Source organism: Gekko japonicus, unplaced genomic scaffold, assembly GCF_001447785.1.
Source record: "Gekko japonicus isolate JY-2015 unplaced genomic scaffold, Gekko_japonicus_V1.1 scaffold918, whole genome shotgun sequence".
Taxonomy (NCBI): domain Eukaryota; kingdom Metazoa; phylum Chordata; class Lepidosauria; order Squamata; family Gekkonidae; genus Gekko; species Gekko japonicus.
The window spans coordinates 384,483-409,506 of record NW_015165263.1 but is presented as its reverse complement, the minus strand read 5'-3'; the positions used below and the strand labels follow the sequence as shown (position 1 = coordinate 409,506).

The 25,024-nt window shown below is 43.2% G+C and overlaps 1 protein-coding gene across 1 annotated transcript in view; it reads right to left on the bottom strand.

Moving 5' to 3' along the window:
- The window catches only part of PTPRT (protein tyrosine phosphatase, receptor type T), a 604,328-nt gene that overhangs the window by 195,327 nt on the left and 383,977 nt on the right, over window positions 1–25,024 (bottom strand). The window contains exon 11 of the mRNA XM_015410192.1: window positions 9,134–9,407. Coding sequence (XP_015265678.1) covers window positions 9,134–9,407 — 274 coding nt within the window. The remainder of the gene's footprint in view (window positions 1–9,133; window positions 9,408–25,024) is intronic.

Genomic DNA, 25,024 nt, shown 5'->3' with positions numbered 1-25,024 from the left:
GGAATTATGCTAATGGTCACTTATGGCTTCCTGGGGTAATATCCGACTCTGTGGGTACTCGCATGTATGTGGTACAGTTGGCTGACGGTCGAGTATGGCGGCGCCACATAGATCAGCTAAGGAGACGTTGGGCTAAGGACAGCGCTGACTCTCCGACGGCTGATTCCCCTGATGTTGAGTGGAGACCCCCAGAGCAGGCGGTGAGTACCGAAAGGCCCGGTACTGTCCCCGAGTCAGGGCAGACCCCTGTGTGCGGGGCTGAAACCCCAGTAGAGTTTGTGCCTGAACCAGGCTGTATGGAACCCCACACTGACCCACAGCCTTGTACGCCCATGGAGCCTGCCCCGCTTCGCAGGTCCCAGCGTTCGCGGCAAATGCCGACTTATCTGAAGGACTATGATTGTAATAAAGTTTTGTGGAATAGCTGATGTACAATGGCATGACTTGACTGTATGTAAATAATAAACTAGGGTATGTTGTTTTAACTTAGGGGGGAGGAATTGTAATGTATTGGAACGATTACATGAATCACCTCACAGGACTCCCATGTTAAGCTTCGAGCCATACCAGGGCTCCTCCGAGCGAACTTCCTATTGGTCGCTTCGTAACAGCGACCAATCAGAACGATACCATTCCCTAGGAGGGAAAGACTCCCATTGGTCCTTAACTAAGCAATCTCATTGGTTGTTAATTGTAAATAGGCGTGGCTACATTAGCCCGGTTATGTTTAAAAGGAGCATAAGCTCCCACTGTTTTCTGTTCTGGTTTCTTACTGAGTTGAGTGCTTGTTCGTTACTTCCAATAAAGCTGAATCACTTGCTGAATCACTCTAAGAGTCCTTTGTTAGTGCGATCTAACACACGCTCAATTTGATTTTTGCGGTGGGGGTTACAGTGGACCGAGTTACTGCTTTGGCAGTCCCATGGTCGGACCACCATGCTGAGGGCCCACCTGAATGTGCCATCCCGACCCTGTTTAGGCAGCGAGCATATTTTTGCTCGCCTGCGGAGCCAGATGGACCCAATGCAGCTTCGGATGCCTCTACAAGATCCGATGCCCCCTGGTGGACCAAACGCTAGGGAATTGGATATTGGCTGTGAGGCTTTTGTGAGCTACTTCACGGATAAAGTCTTGTCACTCCGCCACGACCTTCCTGCCACAGTTGAAACAGTGAGCAAGCTCGAGGCCCCAAACACGTCTTCAGCTTCAGTTTTGGATAATTTCTGCCCACTTAGCCTGGAGAAAGTCGACAGATTGCTCCTGACTGTGTGCCCAACCACATGCAGCCTTAATCCGTGCCCTTCCTGGCTCATTAAAGCAGGCCATGAGGGGTTTTGAGGCACCCTGAGGGGAAATATCAGCATGTCCCTCTTAGAGGGGCTGTTCCCAGGGGCACTCAAGGAAGCGATGGTCCACCCACTCCTTAAAAAAAAACACATATCCCAATTTTGGTGAGCTGATGGCTGCCGTCTCTCCTGGTGCTCTTGGGGAAACGGCCTGCAAACCAGTGGGTAGAGAGGGGGTGCGATAGTATGCACCCCCCCAGGGTTCGTGCGATGAACCCTGAGTCAGGGGGCATTGAGGTTCACCACCACCCCGGCTTTCTGCTGGGGGGTTGAGGCATCCTTTTGCCCCAATGGTCTCCCTTCTGTGTTCCAGGATTGGACTAAGCTACACACACCAGACCAAGCGAGCGGTGATCATGAATTAACTAAGCACTTTGGCAAAATCATTAAGATCAACGGAAGAAGAGTAAGTAAAAGTAAATGAAGCATCAGAGAAAAGTGAAGTTTATCCCTGCAAATGTGTGTGGGGGGAGGTAGCTGTAGAACCCCCCCCCCCCAGATAACGCTGAGAAAAGCACCAACTATTACGGGGAAGACGGAGCTTGGAATTAAAAGGGACTGTTTTGGAGAGTTGCGGAGAACTAAGAATACTCTAATAGATGATACAAACATTCAGGACTTTCATATATCTTCTAGAACTGACTGGCTAAATAAGATTAGAGAGAAGCAAAGCCGAGCAAAGAGAGAGAAGGACTGATCTAGAGAACTTACTGGAGGCGATCAAGTGTATATGTAGACATTCAAGGTTCTTTAAAGAGGCTGTAAAACCTTTTTGAAGAGGCTGCTATACATTGGATTCCGATGAAAGAAGTTGTAAACTTCCCTGATAAGCCCAGATGGGGAGTGTGTAGAAATTCCTTTGCTTCAAGCAGCAGAAAGGTTGACATGGAAACCAGGACTGGGCTGATTTTAGGGAATCACTAGAGATGGCAAGGCAACAATATGGACATTCGGGACTCTTCTAATTTTTAATTTCTTGAAGGCAAACAGTCCCCAAAGATGGTGACTGATGGCGTTGTAAGAATTGAAACGAAACTTAGTATTTTGCAGGAAGTGGACGCTTGCTGGACAATAAACATCTGACAGAATAGTGACAACTGCGGAAGAGAAGTAGGTAGACATGGGAATACAGAGACGGCACTGGTCGCTTTGACTGATGATCTCTGGAGGCATCTGAATCAGGGCAGTTCGGCACTACTGTTGTTGTTGGACCTGTCGGCTGTGTTTGACATGGTCGACCATTAGTTGCTGCTTCGCCACCTTGCTGACATGGGAATACAAAGGCTTGCCGGGCAATGGCTTGCTTCCTTTCTACAAGGTTGGGGACAAAGGGTGGCAATCGGGTAGCAGCAGTCCAGGAGACACCCACTGGAGTGCAGAGTGCCTCAAGGGGCAGTGCTCTCCTCAATGCTACTTAATATCTATATGCGTCCCCTTGCCCACATAGCCTGGAGTCATGGGCTGGGATGTCATCAGTACACTGACGACACCCAGCTCTATCTGATGTTGGTTGGATGGTCGAACTCCAGTCCTGAAGATCTGGACTGGGCATTACAGGCCACGGCTGGTTGGCTCAGGCTAAGTCGGCTGAAACTGAATCTGGCAAAAACGGAGGTCCTGTGCGTGGGCCGGGGTGGTGCGTGGGTGGGGACCCCACTCCTGTCCTTCGGTGGGGCACCACTGGTGCCAGTGTCGGAGGTTAGGAGGTTGGGAGTGCTCCTGGACTCCTCCTTAACAATGGAGGCCCAGGTAGCAGCTGCTGCCAAATCAGCCTTTTATCATCTTCGGCTAATTAGGCAGTTGGTTCCCTTCCTTGACCGAAACGACCTGGCCACAGTGATTCATGTGACGGTCACCTCGAGACTAGAATACTGTAACACTCTCTACATGGGGCTGCCCTTGTCGCAAATTCGAAGGCTGCAACTAGTGCAGAATGCCGCAGCCAGGCTGCTAATGGGCTTACCTAGATGGGAGCACATCCAGCCTGTGCTGACTCATCGTGACAAGGACCAGGGCTTTCTCAGTGGCAGCTCCTTACTGGTGGAACGAGCTCCCGGAGATCAGAACCACAGGGTCTGCAAGACGGAGCTCTTCCACCAGGCCTTCAATTAGGAGCCGCCCCACCATTACCATCAATGAACCCAGCCTTCAGTTTTTCCATCTAGCTCATTCTTTCGAGTGACTCGGGACGACATTGAGCTGGATCTCAGCAGCTGTAGACATCTTAATATGCCATCTTAACATGCAAGTAATGAACTGTACAATTAATAGCACCTTATGGTTTTTATGTTTTTATCTGTATTGTATTGTTGTATATTGTTTTATTGGTTTTACCGGCAATTGGTGCCATCGCTGTAAGCTTCCCTGAGCCTGCTTGCGGGGAGGGCGGGGTATAAAGTTAATTAATAACAACAACAATAATAATAATAATTGCTATCAATGAATCAGATCTTGCCAGCTAAATTCACAATTACTTCCCCCCCCCAATCAAACTATCTTAGACAATCCTCTAGAAAGCTCAGAAACACCAACCCTGGGTAACTTTCCCCCAGTATCCCATGGAATAGCACAGATCTTGCAGGCATCACCCTTATTGCCCAAGATATATGATAACTTCCACTGTCTTCTGAACCAGTAAAATGAGCCAGGAGGCACTGCACACTACATTTAAGAGAGCCAATGTGGTGGTTAGAGGGCTGGAATAGGATCTGAGAAACCAAGTTCAAATTCCACTCTGACATGGAAGCTCACTGACTGATCTTGGGTTGGTCACTCTCTCCCTGCATCACAAGGCTGTTGTTGTGCTGATGAAATGGAAGTAGGGAGAATGGTGTTGCAAGCTGCTTTGGGTCCCCAGCAGAAAGAAAAGTGTTGTATAAATATCCAAATAAATACATTTCTGAGCATCCCAGTGCCCATTGACTTAAGGCAGTTCGATTTTGCTAGCATGGGATAGGAACTGGGGAAAGCTCTATGACTGGAACAAGATGTAATCTTGTGGACACAAGGCAAGTACTGGAAATGAGGACCAGGTTGCCACTTCAGCCATATTAACTTACTTTGTTACTTTTCTCAAATGCAGGTAAAACATTCTGTATAAGTCTTGTGGAAGGTCGGTAGTTCAGCAGTTTGAGACCCGAATGTGCTGCATGACGGAGTGAGCTCCCGTCTCTAGTTCCAGCTCCTGCCAACTTAGCAGTTCAAAAGCAAGAAATTGCAAGTAGATAAATAGGTACCACTTCAGTGGGAAGGTAACAGCGTTCCATGTGCCTTGGTGTTTAGTCATGCCGGCCACATGATCACAGAAATGTCTTCAGACAGTGCTGGCTCTTCGGCTTTGAAACGGAGATGAGCATCACAACCCTAGAGTCAGATTCGAATGGTTTTTGAGCAAGGGAACCTTTACCTTTACCTTGACTCTCAAAAGCTTATACCCCTCAAATTTTGCTGGTCTCTAAGGTGTTACTGGACTCAGATCTAGCTATGGTAGGACACAATTTTGTTAGTCTTCATAGTGCCACAAGGCTCTAGTTTGTGTGTGGTATCAGTTCAGTTTTGCACTCCACCTGATTTCCATGGGATCAAGAACTGATTGTAGTTCCCCCACCTCCCAGAAGTGCAAACCCTGGCTTAGCCCCCCCCCCCTTTCTTTCACACCAAACTCAGACACATTTCAGTTAAGCATCTGGCTTTTGATTAGCCCATGGAGCAAAATTCACACCATTCAGAAACAGGTGCTTTGCAGAACAAAGCCCAAGAGTACTCTGCTTCACACATGTTCTATTTAGACTCTCTTCTGGGAGAAGCACCAGATACTCCAGCTCCCTTGTGACAGCCCACAAACAAAAACTCAAATGAGCATTTCTCTTACCCTAACACACACACACAACCAAATATAGCACTGTGCAACAGAAGGCAAGGAGGCTCATGATCTAATTCAGCTGCAATTTATGACACTTGTTTTATAACTGACTATTAATTCTATGTTTTTTCCAATACAACAATCACAGCTAATGGCAGCAAAGATTATGAACACATGGAAGAGCGCACACACTACTACAAAGAGAGAAGCTGTAACAATGCAACCCCCCCTCCATTATTTTTCTCCTTCGTCGCTTTTGAACTGTTTGCAGTAAATATGCTTCAAAGCAACTTTTAGCAGAGTTTTATGTTAAACCATAAATTGGCATGTAAATAAATGTTCTGTTGCCAGGTTTGTTCAGATATAATGTCGAGTTCATAAGTTCTCAAAAACAGATGCCCAATATTATCTAAATCATAACCCACAGGACTGATCACATGACCAGAAGGTATATCTCGACTAGTCACAATAGAAGTTCACTACTCAACCTGGATATACAAGCCATGTCAACAGTCACAGAATTCAGCATAGGAAAAACTGTATCAATATGTATTTGAGCCATCATTGCCACTGTGGTCAGATAGACACATTGAAGGAAACATTTGCTTGCATTACAACATAAAAATGTACATCATGATGTTATCATATTGTGTAATGCTTCCCCCTCTCCATGCCTCACCTCCAAAAGTTCTCAGGTTTGCCAGGTGCTTGCCTGGCCACCCTATTTGTTACTCATGCCATTAAAGACCTAGAGGACTCTATCAAACTCAAGGTGGGACTAGAGTTCTCCCAGAATTACAGCACAGATCAGTTTTCATGGAGTAAATTACAGTTTTCAGAGTTAGACCTTAATGGCATCATACCCCTGCTGAGCCCCCTCCCCAAACTTACCCTGTGTAGGCACCATCTCTAAATCTTCAGGAATTTCCCAAATTGGAGTTGGCAACCCTAACAGACCCATGCAAAAATTATTTTCGGCCCAATAACATTTGCCATTGTTAGTCATGAGGCCTGCCATGAGTCTTGGCCTGGTCCCCAAGATTTTCCTATTTCTAATTAAGTTTAGCAAGAGCAGGAACAGGACAGCAAATCACAATGCCCAACAGAAAATTAACTAATTGGCTTAGAACCAGCCAGAACAGGAAAAGAGCATGTATCCATGCAAGGGTGTGTGATTGTAACTAGATTGATAAAACTGTGACAAGAAAGTTACAATTGCCTTTCCAAGGATCAAGCAAGGAAAAAGAAGTCCCTCCTGCTGGCAACTCCCAAGCGCTGACGCTACTCAGTAGGCTGGTGGAGAGAACTGAAAGAAAAAATTGCTGTCACAAAAACAGCATGATGTCATTTCTGGGCTGAACCAGAAATGATATCATGCTGCTCCAGGATTCAGTGGAAACTCTATGGTAAAACTGCTGAATCCTAGAACAGCATGATGTCACTTTTGAGTAAAACCACAGAGTTCCTGTTGAATCCTAGAGTGGCATGACTTCAGTTCTGGGTTCAGCCTGGAAATGTCATTATGACATCATAGCAGTGGTGCCACCATGTCCCTGGCTGACAACCCTACTTTGTAGGATACTCCTATATCAGGCTCACATGGTGCAAGGTCTGTGAAAAACTATGTCATTAAGTTAGGGAATCAGTTTTGTCAGATTGTTGCAGCTTTCTGTAGTATTTTAGGTCTTTTTGGCACTCTCTTGTCTGTTTGAAATACTTCCCTGCCTTTTTTTCCATTCCTCCCCTGAAAACAATTGCATACATCTTCCCTTCTTACTCTGTCTTCCCCAAATAAAGTTAAAAGTCATTGTGTTAAGAGATCCTACGTCGACCCTAGATCACTCAGTTGCAAAATGACTGGGGTTTGTGTATGCCAGCTCACGAGGCAGCGTGTTTGGCTAGATGAGGTGTGTTCATGCATGTATTAGAGAAAGAGAGAGAGGGAGAGAAAAAGGGAGAGAGGCGGAAGTGGCCTTGTCAGACTCTGCCTCAGATCTCAAAGTGACAGGTGATGGCATCTACCCAGTAAGAGTGTGTTGGCTGAATGTTTCAGGAGCAAACAATAGCCAAATGGCTCAAGGGAGGCCAGGGAAGCAGGGTCATCCATCTCTAGTTTATCCCTGCTCTTCCTGGACAAGGCCACAACAAATTTAGAGGGTGGGAATGTCAAGCAGTAAGGATATGTCCATTAGAAACTGCTCATGCACTCTTTAAGAGCACATGTCATAGTCTAAAATCATGGCCCTAGAGAGATCAAGACTACAACAGTGTCCTGACTAGTTTGCTAACATCAACTTTAGATCACCTGTTTCTGTCCCTACATTTCTAGGAGTTTCTTTATCTGCTACAAGGAAAAAGGTACGTTGTGGAAATAAATACAACGGCATCTAGAAAGAGGCTCTGGGCAGGTGCCCCGGCCTTGGACACTCAGTGTCAATTTGCTGTGGCGACTTCAGCAGGGTATAATGACACTGAGTCCACCATTATTTCCAGAGGAACTGATCTCTGCTACCTAAAGAACAGTTGTAATTTGGAATGATCTACAGCCCTCACCTGGAGATTGGCAATAATGGTTCCCCAGAAGGGAATAGTTGGTTTGGAGGGTGGAGTCTATGGCTTTGTACCTGTCCAAGGTCCCATGCCTCCAGAAACCTCACCCTCTCCAGGCTCCATCCCTCACATCTCCAGGAATTTCCCACCTGGAGTTGGCAACCCTATCTCCTTCCCAGCCAATCATCAACCTACCTTTATTTCCTCCTCACTCTTCAGCTTTCCACCCCCCCACACACCTGCAGCCTGCCATCTGGAAAGCAGTTGTAATTCTGAGTGATCTCCAGCCCACACCTGGAGATTGGACACATTTTACCTCAGAACAGCAAAACTGTTTAGAACGTTAGAGGCAAAAGTCAATCAACTCGCATATGCAAACGACCTCTGTGTTCCAAGGCAAAGGCCAATGAGGCTGCATATGCAAATAACCTCTGTGTTCTGACTGGCTATGGGGGCGGAGGGGAACAGCAAACTGTTTAGAATGTTGGAGGCAGGACTCAGGCAAAGCAGCCAGTGGATAGGGAGACCCTCTGAACGACAGATCAGAGAGCGAACTGATTTTGGAGGGTGTGGAGTGTTCTAGAGAAGTGCCACCACCATTCGGCTTTTATTTATAAGGGAGATTTCTACTTGTTCTTTAATATGGCCCAGAAGAATGATGTTTTGATCTTGAGTTAAACAATGACTAGTTCTATTTTCTATGCACATTACATGTTTCATTTCCAGAGGGACTAGTGGCCCTTGCATTCACAACACCCTCTAAATTGTAACATCAAATCAGTTCTCTGCCATCTTCTCTTTAATCCAATTTATCTGGATCAATGGCAATAGTCCAACACATCCCTAATACCTCTGAAAATGAATTCATATTGAAGAAGGATTCAGACTTACATTCAGATCAAATTACAGTGTGGCTCAACAGAGTGGGAAGCAACTAAAGTACACCTCCACAAAGATAAATCAATACTTTTTAATGATATACTCCACTGACTCAATCAAACAAGTACCAGAGGCAAAAGAAATTCTCAGTAAATCACTGTGTGACCAAGGTTACAAAGCAGAAGGCTTGCTCATCATATAATATCTCATCAGAAATACAGGCGATCCAGAGAGACACTTCACTCACATATTTTAAGTCTGTGCAACTATATAGTTCTCGTGAACTTCTCACCCAGAAGAAGTGGCTGGTATATTCTCCTTATCCCTAAAGCTACATTAACATGAAATGTTTACCCTTAAAATTGAGAAATGCTGATACATGATGATACATCATCTCAAGATGATGGGAAGAATGATAGCTTTCTCAAGACAGCCTGGGGATCACAATTACAACAGTGGCTAACCCAACAAGCAAGATTTTGTTCTTAGCACTTACCCCATTTGCTTTACTGAGAGCCTGAAAGTAAATGCTATAACTTTTCAGGGGCGAAAGTGGAGCATTCCAATAGCCATTGTAGGTTTTGTTGTCTCCTACTGTGAAAGGCTGGGTGACGGGCAAGTTGGCTGGCTTCAATTCAGCTGCAAAGTAATGGGGAGAGTCAAGGGTTGATGCATTTTTGTAGCTCACTGGAACAGAGAAGCATTCGATGATATCTGCAGCTCTTCGTGACTTCTGTGGCCTCTCTTCTTTCACAACAAGCTGATAAACACTGAAAGAGAAAGAAGAAGCTTTCAAGGGGACGAGGAGGAACTGAGCATGCAAACAGAAAAAGCAAAAGTTGTATCACAAGAACTCTGGTTTCCCCATATAATTCCCAGGAGACAGTGATCATGTGAGAGATTTTACCCAAATCAGAGTAGTTGGGATGAATTTACAGTTTAGTTGTGAGTATGGGCATCACACATTACAGTTCAAAATTTATGATTTCAGTAACATGGGAGCAGACTACATCTCCCAGAATGCTCTGCAAGAACGTGCATACATAAACTGTGCTAAAGTCACACAGCTTCACAGCCATTAGTATTCAAGATGTCACTCATACTCAGATGAATAAGAAACAAATAAGGGAAAAAAACATGTCAATGCAATTTTTAATGTTTGTGGCCTATTATGCGTGGGTGCTTTGCCTCACTTTCACTGTGCATGCCGGTTGGATTTTCTTTTACATTCTGCATTGTTTTTCCTCCCTTCCGCACTCAGTTCGCTTTCCATTCACTGTTTCCCCGGGTTTTCTGCTGCTTTTCCCCTTGCTTTGCTTCCAAGCCAAAGGCAATTCAAAAACATACAGACTTTCTTCGGATTCTCCCTGCCCTTTCCCCACACCTCATAGGCCACTCCCACACCCTCATCCAGGTCGTTCCGCCCACTCTGTACCTTCCTCCATTCATGAACTATAAGAAATCTTTGAAGTCTATGTTAGCAATGGATTTAATAAGCAACACTTTGCTAACACAATAAAAATAAAATGAAGCAACCACTTTGAGATTCTAATAACCGTCTTATTTATTTATTTGATTTATACCCCCACCCTCCCCGCCAAAGCAGGCTCAAGGCAGCGTACAATAAAATTTGAACAAGTTTAGAAACAGATTAAAACCATAAAACAATTCTAAGGTGCTATATAAATATTACATAGGTATTGCATATGTGGCAACGAACATAGTTTTTAGATCTTCATTTAACGGGTTACACAAAGAAGGGTGGGTTGGAAATCTAAATAAATAAATAAATAACCTCCTTTCCATACTAAGGGTGAATGAGATGAAACTGCCCTTCTCTGTACTCAGAGGCAGCTTTATTGGTCAACAGATCTTTCAGTAATACATTCATTAAAACAAAACATAGGGATTTTACATTTTCCCACTATAACAATTCCTATCGGAATTGCTAGTTAACTTTCTACTTGCGGGGGTGAAAAAATGGCTTTTTGAACATCACCATTGAGAGTAGATCCTTGATGCTGAAAAAACTCTGTTAAGCAAACACGTACAACTGCCCTTCTCCATCCTCTTGCACTAGCAGAAGCCCCACTCATGAACGAGTGAGGAGTGGCAATTTCACCAAATCCCCCCTCCTTACTGCAGCCTCTCCATGTCAGATAGCTTTTTATCCAAAGCAACTCCCGCAACCCCAATCAATGTCTTGGGAGGGGGGGAGGTCACAGAGGGCTGTTGTGGGGGAGTGAAGGTGGGGAAGATCTGCTTTCAGGATCACCTTATATTTGCTAACATTTTCTCCCTCATTAACAACAATTTGTGATATTAAAATTTGCTTTTAAGTACTTCATGTATGTATAGTCGACATGTGCCATAACCTTCTTCCTGATAAAGAGCTTGGAATGTTTGAAAACTTACACATATTTACCAACAAACACAGGTTTACAGTCTAGAAACATATCATTCAACACAGTAGAAGGGCATGGCTCATGTCCAGTAGCACCTTAGAAACCAACAAAGTATATAAACTTTCAAGAGTATATGCTTTTGAGAGTCAAAGCTCCCTTCGTCAGACAGAAAAAGGATTATCACGTTTATCCATGGAAAACACCAGTTCATTCAGATACTCAAATAAAAAACATGTCTTAATGAGATCATCACTAATTAGATTAGTGATCTGCTTAGTGGTAATTTAATTAAGAGCCAGCAGAGTGTCCAGCAGCTCCTAGCCATAGCAGAACACTCACCACAGCACAACCTTCTATTGCTGCAACGTCCAGGCTAAGGACAGCTGGTGGGGTGTGTCTCTTCTTACTTAGGACTAAGCAAAGTGTTTGAGAAAACCAGGGCCTCCAGAGCAGAAGTCATCATGGAGTTTGCATACCAGGTTTACATGCCCTCGGTTTTGATCACCTTGCAAGCAAGGACAGTGGCAGATTCACAGAAGCTGGACGGAATTCCACCAGAGAGTAGACCAGGGAGTGCTGGCAGGGGTCTGACTGAAATGCTGACTGAAATGCCTGCCTCGTGGAGGCTCCCACCCAATTGATTTCCCCCCATACTTGCAGAGGCACTTTCTTCAAATACATTCGAAGCAGAAAACCAGTTATTAAGAAACAGATTAAAACTGTTTCTGTCAAATGTGAATTAGTAGGCACATTGATGAACAAAAACTATTGAGGCAGACTCAGCATGCGTTCTGTAAGGGAAGATCTTGTCTCACTAACCTGTTAGTGTTCTTTGAGGGAGTGAACAAACATGTGGACAAGGGGGACCCAATAGATGCTGTTTACCTTGACTTCCAGAAAGCTTTTGGTAAAGTTCCTCATCTAAGGCTCCTAAGTACGCTCAAAAATCATGGGATAAAAGGACAAGTCCTCTTGTGGATCAAAAACTAGCTAATTAACAGGAAACTGAGAGTGAGTATAAATGGGCAATTTTCTCAGTGGAGGGTGGTAAACAGTGGGGTACCACAAGGATCAGTACTGCATCTGATGCTTTTTAAATTGTTTATTAATGATTTGGAGTTGGGAGTAAGCAGTGAAGTGGCTAAATTTGCAAATGACACAAAGTTGCTCAGGGTGGTGAAAACTAGGGAAGATTGTGAGGCACTCCAAAGAGATCTGTCGAGGATGGGCGAGTGGGTGTCAATGTGGCAAATGGGGTTCAATGTGGCTAAGTGCAAAGTGATGTAAATTGGAGCCAAAAATCCTAACTATAAATACACATTGATAGGGTCCGAACTGGCAGAGACTGACCAAGAGTGAGATCTTGGAGTCATAGCAGATAACGCAATGAAAATGTCTAGACAGTGTGCAACTGCAAAAAAAAAAAAAAAGGCTAATGCTATGCTCAGGATTATTAGGAAGGGAATTGAAAACATATCAGCTAGTATCATAATGCCCCAGTATAAATCAATGGTGCGACCTCATTTGGAGTACTGTGTACAGTTCTGGTCACCACACCTTAAAAAGGATATTATAGCATTGGAAAAAGTGCAGAAAAGGGCAACTAGAATGATAAAAGGGATGGAATACTTTCCCTATGAAGAAAGGTTAAAATGCTTGGAGCTCTTTAGCTTGGAGAAACAGCAGCTGAGGGGTGACATGATTGAGGTTTATAAGATGATGCATGGGATAGAGCAGGTAGAGAAAGAAGTACTTTTCTCCCTTTCTCACAATACAAGAACTCATGGGCACTCAGTGAAATTGCTGAGCAGTCAGGTTAGAACAGATAAAAGGAAGTGCTTCTTTACCCAAAGAGTGATTAACACATAAAATTCACTGCCACAGGAGGTGGTGGCAGCTACAAGCATGAACAGCTTCAAGAGAGAATTAGATCAACATATGAACCCCCACCCACCCCACAGTCCCCTCAAATGCCTCGTCTCCCCACCCAGCATGGCCTGCCCTTGACAGAGTTCTGCCACCACCCACTCAGAGGCATTCTCACCTGCCTTCACCACAGGGAAGATGAACTCATGCACACCCTGCAGTCCTCTCACATGCCTCACTTTGCCTCCCTGCCAGGCACAGCCTGCCCTTGGAAGTGCTTTTTGGGGCCTGGCTTGGGCTTTCTCTTCGTTCAACTGAGGCCCAGTGTCTCTTGTATGGTGACCATCCCCATGTGCAGCAGGAGACCTATATCCAGAGCTACTGGGGGGGGCAGGGCAGATTTGGGAGGGGTGTCACCCCCAGGGCCCCACAGCAGCCACGGGCCTGCTCTGAGGTCTTCATCTAGGTGATATCAAGCAGGAACAGCTGGCTCTCCATGTAGCTCTTCATTTTAATGAAAATGTGTGTAACATTCAGATACAAGGTATTTTATTCTTGCTGTCATCTAAAACTTCCAAGTTTGGCACTGCAACAGCGAACGCAAATGTACTTGTGTCTTAACAGTAGTCATCCATTTGACAAAGAGAATGGTATCATGGCAAGCCACTTCACTTCACATCCGATTATTCATATATGCTGCCCTCACCTGTCTATATGAGGCTGGTTCTTTGTCTTGTTAGACAGGAGAGATCGATGGAAGGATGGGGAGCAGCTCGCAAGTTATTATTCTAGCAGCTTTCAGAGACTCATTGTGGCAGAAAGATGGGTCTAAAAACATTCCTAGCAATGTCTCATCAACATTACACTACAGGAAACAATGGAATGGCAGCTAAAGGAAGAGAGAGTTTCAAACATCTAACCCACACACTGAGATTAATCACCGTCACTTTTTATGAGTGTATGGCATATTCTTTTTTAAAGGAGACAAAAAACCAAACAAAACAAAGACAAAACCCAAAAGGGACAGGTGTTTGTTTTTTTAAGTGACAGATATAATGCAGAAAAGGAAAGTTTATATAGTGGTGTATACATCCTGTACTGGAGGGCATTTCAAGACCTGTGCATTTGTATGTTTGGGTGGGGGGGATCATTCCTTGTTGACCCTAGCTTTTCTGTATATTTACAGCAACATCTACAAAGGGATGTGCTCTTTACCACATGCATTCAAAGTATACTTTTATTGAGATGTACAATCACAGAGTGGATCTGACCCCTATCATACCACCCCAATGAGCAGTTTCCAGCCCACCTCTAGCCTAGGGAGACTTTCTCTAACTTAGGTGGTTCTTTTTGGAATGGAAGTACCAATTAAATTGGAGGAAGAATGCTTAAACTGGAGGAAGGCTTTTTGGAGGAAGGTTGGATTAACATATCTACTGGGCAGCTGGGACCTTAGAATCACTGAGGTTAACAATAGGGATGGGCACAAATTGGCTGATGAACTAAACTTTGTCATGGATTTTGGACAGTTTGTGGTTCGTGAACTTTGAATTTTGATGCCGTTCATGGTGGTTCGTGAAGAGCAGAAATCAGTGCTTTAATCCCCTGCTTTCTGCTTTTCATAAAAAACAGCCCAGCTGTTTGGTTTAAATAGCTGGGAGCTATTTAAACTCCTGCTTTTCACTGGGAGCAGAGCAGGGGTTTAAACTTTAAATGGCTCATAAACTGATACAAACTGGTTTGGTTCGCAAACCAGCATATCAGTTAATGGCTTGGTTCATGCTTCAGCCGAAAACCACAAACTGCACTAGCATCCCGTCTCATGCAGTGGCCGACCAGTTACTCTGGAGGGCTAACAAAAGAATATAGAGAATGAGGCCTTCCCCTGATGTTGCCTCTTGACACTGATATTAAGAGGTTTACTACAGTTGTGGAAGTTCCTTTTAGTGATTAGTAGCTGCTGATAGACCTATCTGATAGACCACCCCTAAAAGACAAATATATTCTCTCCCTCTGATTAGACACTCAAAAGATCAAAAAGTTAATGTGATGGGTTTTAGCTTTCTACAGCTGGTAAACAGGATCAATTGTCATATTGTGAATGGCGCTTTTTCTATGGACTACCCTGTCGAATTCAGTTATTGCTTGGGAAAGAGGTTGAGTCTCATTGATTGAGTCATTTGAGGCCTCGACATCTAGATAGTGATAATTTTCCTCTTATATTGAGATTTGGAACTTCTAGCCCTGATATTTGAACTTTAGATCAGAATTATGAGGATAATGTTGAAATGAAATTATTCTATAAGGGTTCTTGGAATGCCTTAGTGGAGAAATCTGTTCCCAGACTGTTGGACTCTGAGGCTATGACAGGGTTATTAAACATACTGAAACAACAGAGCCAAATAAAGAGTCATTTTGACACCTATAAACAATTAATTAAGCAGTTACAATTGGTAATAAGAAAATCCTGTGCAAAAAAAAGTAGAGTGAACAACACTACAAATAAGCCATGGTTTGATAAAGAGTGTAGATCTATGAAAATGGCTGTTAATGGAAATAATGATTATTTAGATGTTATGAAAACTCTTATAAACCAATATAAAGCCCTGATCCGACAAAAAAAGAAAGATGCTATATCATTTGAATGGGAACAACTTAACTTAGCAGCTAGAGATAAGAACCAGTGTTTATTTTGGCAGTTGGTTTCTAATTGTACCACTAAACCACATTTAGCCTCCAGTAATTATATACTCCCCAAAACATGGGAAGGCTACTTCACACAGTTTTATCATAATCAAGAGACTATTGCTTTACCAGAACAAGACATAGACATAGATACCTTATCTCCATGCCCCCCAGTGACCCCACAAGAAATTAAAAATCTTATTCAGACATTGAAACCTTGTAAGGCTGCAGGTTCTGATTTAATTCCTGCAGAACTGATTAGGAAGAATATTGATTGGTGGATTCTAGTATTCGCCGCCAGTTTGGTGTTGTGGTTAAGTGCGTGGACTCTAATCTGGGAGAACCGGGTTTGATTCCCCACTCCTCCACTTGCACCTGGCTGCATGACCTTGGGCAAGCCGTAGTTCTGATAAGAGCTTGGAAAAGAGCAGTTTCTGTCAGAGCTCTCTCAGCCCCACCCACCTCACAGGGTGTCTGTTGTGGGGAGGGGAAGGGAAAGGAGTTTGTAAGCCGCTCTGAGACACCTTTCGGTAGTGAAGGGTGGGGTATAAATCCAATCTCTTATTATTATTATTATTCACCACCAGCCTGGATGAATCACAAGCCAGAATTAAGATTGCTGGGGAAAACATCAACAACCTCAGATATTCAGACAATACCACTCTAATGTCAGAAAGTGAAGAGGACCTAAAGAGCCTCTTGCTAAAAGTGAAAGAGGAGAGCGCAAACATTGGCTTGAAACTCAACATCCGACCCCATCACTCCTTGGCAAATAGACCCCATCACTCCTTGGCAAATAGACCCCATCACTCCTTGGCAAATAGACCCCATCACTCCTTGGCAAATAGACCCCATCACTCCTTGGCAAATAGACCCCATCACTCCTTGGCAAATAGACCCCATCACTCCTTGGCAAATAGACCCCATCACTCCTTGGCAAATAGACCCCATCACTCCTTGGCAAATAGAAGGATGGTCAAAGCAATGGTATTCCCAGTAGTAGTGTATGGCTGCAAGAGTTGGACTATAAGGAAGGCCGAGCGTCGAAGAATAGATTCTTTGAAATTATGGTGCTGGAGAAGACTCTTGAGAGTCCCCTGGACTGCAAGAAGATCAAATCAGTCAATCCTAAAAGAAATCAACCCTGACTTTTCCCTGGAAGGCCAGATATTGAAGCTGAAGCTCAAATACTTTGGCCACCAAATGAGAAGGGAGCACTCACTGGAGAAGACCCCAATGCTGGGAAAGATTGAAGGTCAAAGAAGACAGGGACAGCAAAGGATGAGATGGTTAGACAGTGTTATCGAGGCAACAAACATGACATTAAGCAAACTCTGGAGCACGACAGAAGACAGGAGTGATGTGGTCCATGGGGTTGCGAAGCGTCAGACTCGCCTGTGCGACTGAACAACAACAAAAATTCCTGTGGCCATCACTACATCCTCTGGCAGCAAATTCCACATTTTAATCACTCTCTGTGTAAAGAAGTATTTCCTTTTATCCTTTCTGATCTACTGCTCATCAGCTTCATTTGATGCTTCCAAGTTCTAGTATTTTGGGAGAAGGTTTATAAACCTCTATCATGTCTCCCCTTAATCGTCTCTTTTCTAAACTGAAAAGTGTTTGAAGTTATAAGATAATGAGTTAGCCAAGAATGTGTACTCTCATCAAGTGGGACAGTTAGATATTGTTAGGAGATGATTTTAAAATCCTGTAAATATGGGATGTTGTATTGATTGAGAATGTCTCTTCAGAAGGGGCTCCTTGCCTGTGACTTGCTTACTTTTGAGGTAAGAAAATTCTAAGGATTTATATAATTGTTCTCCTTTTAATTATCTATGTAACAATGATGGACGGATGGATGGATGGTATAATGTTTTGTGGATTTAATCTATGTTAAGAACAAAATAGTTATGCTTTAATAAATAATCTTAGAATGGAAGCAGAGATTCTGTAACTATACCCAGAGATTCTGGGTACTATACCCAGAACGAACCTACACCATTACTCTGGCTAGGTGTTAAGTGATCTGGTACAGGAAAACTAAGTAGATGCCTAGGGTTTCTTAAGTGCACACCTATATCTGAATGAGGCCTAACCAGAGTAATCCAGGATACAACACACAGGTCACGTAAAAGTGATTCAAAAAAGAACTCTTAGTGATGTGCATATTTTCAACAGGGTTAAGCAGGCAAAATATAGAAAAAATAATTCCAATTAAATATTGTTTCCCTAAATTCCTGTGTTTCTTGGATTTCTGCTTGTAAGAAATACTGCCAAAAGATAATCCTTCAAATTGGACATTTTATGTTAGCTCAGAAAATTAAGCTGTGTGCAGGCCTAGCTTTATGGAACCAAAGTCCTTTTCAAACCAAGCTCTGTAAGAAACTCTTAGTCTTCAGGGAATGGCCTAGACTTATAAGATGTAATGGTATAATTAGCCATGCAACATTCTTAAAAAATAATAAAGAAGGAATTAAGTGATAAAGCCCCTAAAAACACATCAAACCAAACAGACTTAAAAGACAAAATGGTTGGTAGACCACTGCTTCGAAACTATTTTAAAAACTCAAGTTTCTCAGTTGTCCTTCCCCTGTACACACAACTCCCTTTCCTGTCCACCAGACTCTTTTGTAATCCAAGTATCCTGAATCCTCTCAAGAGCAAAATTACTTTTTATCACAAACAGACAAGAAGCTTTCAAGCCATTTTGACTCTTTTTGCTATGTTTAATCAGTTTGCGAGGGGACTGTAATCAAGGTCTGCACAGGATTTACCCACTTCCTGAAAAAGGAACCCCCAAATATAATTAAATTTAAGAAGTATAATAGTGCAGACTAATGGTAGATGGAAACTAGGATCAGGCATGATTACTAAATAAAAGCATAATACACAAAAATAAAAGCTTATGCATTCCCCATGCTTAAAAATATGTAAAACAATAAATTCTAGCTTGATCTGCTGATGCCACCTAGAATATAATGTGAACCCCCAGTTTTGACTACGGAGATTCTCAGCGTAGCCATGTCTGATACAAAATTTCTGTTGGTTTGTGACTACACCAATAAGATGACATTGAGGCAGATAAAACACAAAGCAACAACCCTTTCATTATGCACATATACGAGTTTTTAAACAAACAGGTTTCAATGCTGATTCCAGGTCCGATAATCAAGATGTAGCAGAAGTAACACACTTCTGACTCTCACAATACAGCCCCCAATACCAAGAATTATCCACTCCATTAAAAGGTGTATATGACCACTGATTCTAAATATGAATGCTGGTTAACCTCAGTCAGTCCTGTAGCCAAGAATTTTTTTGTTGGGTGGCATTTAGGATTCTCAGGGAGCAGCGGATAACTAAATAAAAATAATGTAATTATTTAATTAGCAAAGAGAAAGCCAGGGAGAGCAGAGCTGTGCCTTATGCCTTCATGCCCTTGAAATCCACCGTCCCCTTCAGCGCTGCAGAGGCACGGAGAAGCCAGCTCCATGGTTGGCCAGTCTCCTGACACACAGGCCGGCCCTGCCCACTGAGACAGAGGCTGAGGCGGCAGTGACACCTTCCCTTCCCGCTGCCCCATGTACTTGCACCATGAGCCTGGAGATGACCCAGGGGATCACGGTACTGCAAAGGGCTGGGCCTCTGAGGCTTGTCTTCAGCCCCCGCCATCCCTCCTTACCAGTAGATGATCTACTGTGCATCTGACAAAGGAGAGGAGGAGAGGGCCCAGGAGAGATTTCTCTGACTCACCCACCACCTTCTCCTCTCCAGCAGCTCTGTTATTCCCCCCCCAGATCTCACCCCGCATGCAGCGTGCTGAGCAGCCAAGCTGACTTAAATTTGGTTAAAAAATATAAAAATTCCGGGGAAGATTTGCAAGGCAGCAGGGCAAATTGGGGGGTGTCACTCTAAATGCACCCCCGTGTCTACAGGTCTGCCCTCAGTCCGAGAACTAGAGGTGAACCAAAATTAGTGAGCAACTTTTGGAAGCAGGACAAAGGTAATCAGACTATTAGCTGACTTTCAAGTCTCATTCCCTGACTTCCTTTTCCCACTATCCTATCCAGGGTAAAAGCAAAATAGGAGGGGGAAATGCTATTTGTTTAATATTTACATTCATCCTGTATTATGCTGAAATGTAAATTGTAGAGATAAACGTTGTACTCTGATTTAGGGGTGTGCACCTGAAAAGTTATCTTTTTAATTGTGAATTGTGATTTCAGAAAGGGTAGGATTATTGCTGTCATTAAATGTCAGGAATTTTCTTTCATACCAGAAAGCCATGTCAGAGAAAAATGTCTGTGTTTGCTAATGTTACATCAGATGTCTGCCCATTATTTCCTTTGGAGAGAAATGGTGTGAAAATACTGTTTTTTTCTGAATTTTTAAAAAATAACAAATGACACCAGCATTTCAGTACTCCCCCTCTACTAAATACTCCCAAGTTTCAAATGAATAAGACATAAAGATATAATTTTATGGCCTCTTAAAGAAGATGTCCACAGCCATCTTTCCCCCCAATGTTTCTATGGGGGAAATGGTGAGTTTTCAAGAGCAGCTATTTTTTACCTAAATATAATCCCCCCCCACAAATACAACAAATGAGAAACATTTAAAATAAGAACACAAATGTGACACTTCATAACTACCCTTCCCCTCAGGTAAAAGGAAACACTAGCTAATCAAAACAAATCAAACCAGTCAATACTGCAGGCAAGGGTCCAGCATAGGAGCAGTGTTCCCTCTATGCTGTGCGCATGAACACAGGAAGCCCCACTCAGCAGCAGTCTGGAGCAGCTCAGGGTCTTGTACTGCCCGAACCACATTTGGATTTTTCCAGTCATTATCATATGAAAATTATTGGATTTGGGAAACTATTGGGAAGCATTTTGCTGTGTCAGATATTGCTGAACCAGTCCAATAATGGAAAGGTTGGAAAATCTTTGGGTCGTTAATATCTGACTGCACACCTGTACTCTTATTGCAAATGGGGACTAGACGTCTGCTGACAGGTCCACTGGCAACTGGATTGTCCAGCAACTCCAATGTAACAAAGCTTTCAAAGTAACTGAGATCTTACAAAGAATTCTAACTGCAGATGTGTCCTTATCAGTCCAGGAGCAGAGCTTGCCAGACCAAAGAAAAACATGTTGTAATCACAGTTCAGGTGATTTGCAATTTATTTAGTGAAGTACATTGCAAAGTACTAATTATTTTGCAAATGAGGTGATCAGTGGTAGAATGTATTTTGCACTAAAAAACAACAACTCTTGGACAGCCTTAATTACCAAACTTCTGTTCTTATGTCAAAAGCGGTCTGTCTACACACTCAAGGGTTGTAAACGTATACATTCACAGGTAGGCTCCTATTTATGTTTGTATATGGATCAGATATACGTCCATAGGATCTATGTACTTTAGGGTCTTGAATGTGTGGAGACCAGTGGGTTCAGTTCTAGTCTTCCACTTGTGCCCATTTCTACCAAGGTGAATGCTAGAGCAAAGCTTCAAGATAGTTACAAAGTTCAATTATACCCTTTTAAAAATAAACTGTGTGCTTACACTGTACTATACATGCTGTCTGACTCACTTTTATGCATGAAAATTGGCTAGTGAGAAGTGTCAGCAGGCATTTCAAGTTTGTGTATTCCCATACAGCCTTCCCCATAAACTTGACCTGTCTTGCAGCACAGATTAGACATAATAGCTACTGTTCCCTTGAGGAATAAGCATGGGTCCTCTCATTCCAATTCAATGTTATTCCTTGCTGGCAGATTAAAGATAATGAATACCTACAGCTATGGCTTCTGCTGTGAGAGAAGCCATGCTTATGTCTTTGGAGGTGCCTTTTCTCTCCTGAGCTCATCCTTTATCCATCTGACTCGCAACACACAGCAAGACACAAAAAGTATTAACATCATTTCAGATTAGGCAGATTTCAGCTGGCTGGGGTCTTTGAGTCATTTTCGGTGCCGAGTTCTTCCTTTCTGGATGACAAGGAAAGATTCAAGGACAAGAGCCGCTATGTGTGCAAGCTTCAGTGGAGAAGAGATTGGGAGCTACTGCATCAAGTCTCCTGTAGCTATATTATGTTAAGATTTATGTGGATCAATACACATGGAAATGTTACTTTGGAATACATCATACACACAGCTTGCTAAATTACGATCCCATAAATTGCTTGTAACAGGAATCTAGGGCACAGCTCACACTATTATCCTTGAAGAAATTTATGGGGGTGGCACATTTTGACAAACTGTTGTGATTTGTAGCCATCTGTGAGAATTCCAGAAGTTCTCCCATGTATGCAAAACATTATCTTGGAACTTTGAAGATAAGGGAAAACAGTATGGCTACAGTCCAGCACCAAGTTAAGTGTGCTTAAACCCATTGATTTCAGCAAGCATGCATAACTCTTAAAGGGATTCTGGCCAAGATCTTTTAAAGTGGAAATTATGTGCAAACTGCCACACTTTCCATTTTGCCAGAAGAAATATCGGGCATTGCTAAACTGAAATAATCCTTTCAGTTTCATTCTTGTTTTCTGCAGTTCCATTTTCCAGTATGTCCTCAAAATGTCATCAGCTTTTTGACACAGGCCTTAAAGCCATACTACATGGATTCTTACAGTTCTGTGATAGGAACGCCTATGTGATTTGGCACTGAAAAATAGCTGTGGGAGAGAAAGTCCTGATATTTGGGCTGTGATGCTGGGGAAACAGTGGGCTTAATGATCCCCCTGGTATCATTCGCCCAGTTGAAAATGGACCCTCAGGCTCCTTGAAGCATGTTGTGTGTGTGGGGGGGGGAAGAGACAGGCACTGATATCATGGCTGTCCTGTTCCTCTACTGGGACTGAAAGCAGCTTCTGGATACTGTTTGCAATTGGAGACATAGGTCCAGAGGGGAAAGCTATTTCCCCCCTTTGCAAGCACTGTGACACCATTCTGAATCACACACACATACTCGACCCTGGTCTTTAATGCCAAATAGGATTCCCAGGTCTCCCCTGGCCACCTGCAGGGGATGGTGGGTTAGGGTTGCTAAATCTAGGTTGGGAAACTCCTTGAGATTTGTGGATGGAGCATAGGGAGGATAGGAACCTCAGTAGGCTACAATGTCATAGAGTTCACCCTCCAAAACATCTATTTTGTCCAGAGGAACTGGTCTCCATATTCTGGAGATGAGCTGTAATTCCAGGAGACCCCTAGGTCCAACCCGGAGGCTGGCAACTCTAATGCTAAATTACATATGGAGAGTTCCAGTCGCATAATTTTAATCATACATGGTTTGGCCTTAAACACTAGGAAGACAGAAATGTAGAAAGGGAAAGGTCCCAAAGGCTTCCCACACACACACGTAATGTGCAGCCCCCTAAACTAACCCAAAGACTAAACAATCTCAGTTCAGGCTACATTTTTGTTGTTGTTCAGTCGCACAGTCAAATCCAACTCTTCGTGACCCCATGGACCACATCACTCCAGGTCCTCCTGTCCTCTGCCGTCCTCTGGACTTTGCTTAATTTCATGTTTGTTCCATCGATAACACTGTCTAACAATCTCATCCTTTGCCATCCCCTTCTCCTTTTATCTTCAATCTTTCCCAGCACCAGTGTCTTCTCCAGTGAATGCTCCCTTCTCATTTGAGCTTCAGCTTCAGTATCTGACTTTCCAGGGAAAAGTCAGGGTTGATTTCTTTTAGGATTGACTGCTTTGATCTCCTTGCAGTTCATGCAGGTCACTTAATTGTTTGACATAAAGTACTCCATCACTGAATGTGCAAATTCTGACATGGAAATTCAGTACAGCTCTAATACCGTAGTGTGTGTTTAGCACATTAAAATGGGATTATGCAGCTATAAAATCAATATCCTTCATTAAAAAGAATGCAAACTATATTTAGAAACATGCAGTTCTCAAGTAAGAATTACATATTAACAGGGCAGTCCTATGAAGAGTGACTCCCGTCAAGGGTTTTGATGTGTGTGTGTAGTATTCCTTGGGCTCAGAAACAATATATATATATGACTTGTCATTATCTGATAGAATACAGAAGAAAGACACTGGTGTTGAGAATATCAGGAACACTAGGAAATTTTGTAGGTCCATTGTTTCAACTCAGGCCAAGTTCAGACTGGCAGTTTGCCTCGATATAGGCACGTTTCAGAAATGTTCCACAACCGGATTAAAGGGGCCATTCACACAGGCACATCTGTCCGGCATTCCCCAGACATACTCAACCCGTCTCGTAATGCTTCCCTCCCGTGTTTAAAAGATACCAGGTGAAAATGGTATGAAACCCTGGAAAGCGCGATTATCCCATGTCCATCCCACACCAACAAAGTGTGAACGCCGAAAGCCACAGTTTTTGGTGCACTTATGCACATGAGCGCCTAGGCGCATAAGCACACATCTCCAGATTACCAAAAAGAAAGCCGTGCCTTACAGCCGTGCCTCCGCCAGGGGTGGGCCAATAGTGTGAATGCTCCCTCGCACCTCCTCCCGGTATGCTCCCACATCAGTTGCTGCAGTGTGAACGGGAAAACCCAGAACAGTTTGTTCTGGGTCTTTTTTGCCACGACTCCCTCCCGCTTCAAACTGCCAGTCTGAACTTGGCCTCAATATCTCTGTTTGGCTTCTGTGTCTTTCTTGTGAAACAAACTTGTTAGTGTATTTCTGCACCATTTTCTCTCTTCTTGTGTCTCTATAAATTTTTATCTTTCAGACTGATTTTTTTGCAACAACAGTGTATAAATAAGTATGAATAGTGAACTGTGTAAAAATGGCACAAGAATGAAACAAATGGAATTGTGAACACCCACTTACAATGCAATATACAAAACAAAACACCCAAAGGGTGCATTTGCACCTGCCTAGAAGAAATTAACATCTCTACATAAATCAAAATGCTGTTAAGGTCAACAGATATCTGAAACATTTACATGATAACAGTGCACAAGATTGCCTAAAAGTAATAAACAGTAATGTTTTACATATATATATACACACACACCATATCCTTCAGTTAACTACATGGTCACTGGGGAAAACACCCCAATAATGCTAGTAAAAGTTGAAGGCAGTAGGAAAAGATGAACTGACTCAATCAAGGAAGCCATGGCCTTCCTTTTGCAAGACCTGAGAAGGCTGCTAAGAATAGGAATTTTTGGAGGTTATTAATTCATAGGTTTGCCATAAATTGGAAGTGATTATATGGCACTTCACACACATGCGTGCACACACGCACCATGCTTACCACTGTGTTGCTCTTTCTACTCACCAGGGAAAAAAAGGAAAGAACAATGCCCTTGTCACAACCATTAGATGGCACAAGAGTCCCTGGGCAGCTTTCAGGACTGGGCATCACAGAGCAGATGCCAAGGGCCAAGCCCCCCCCCCCCGAATGGCTGCTGCAGAGACATAGCT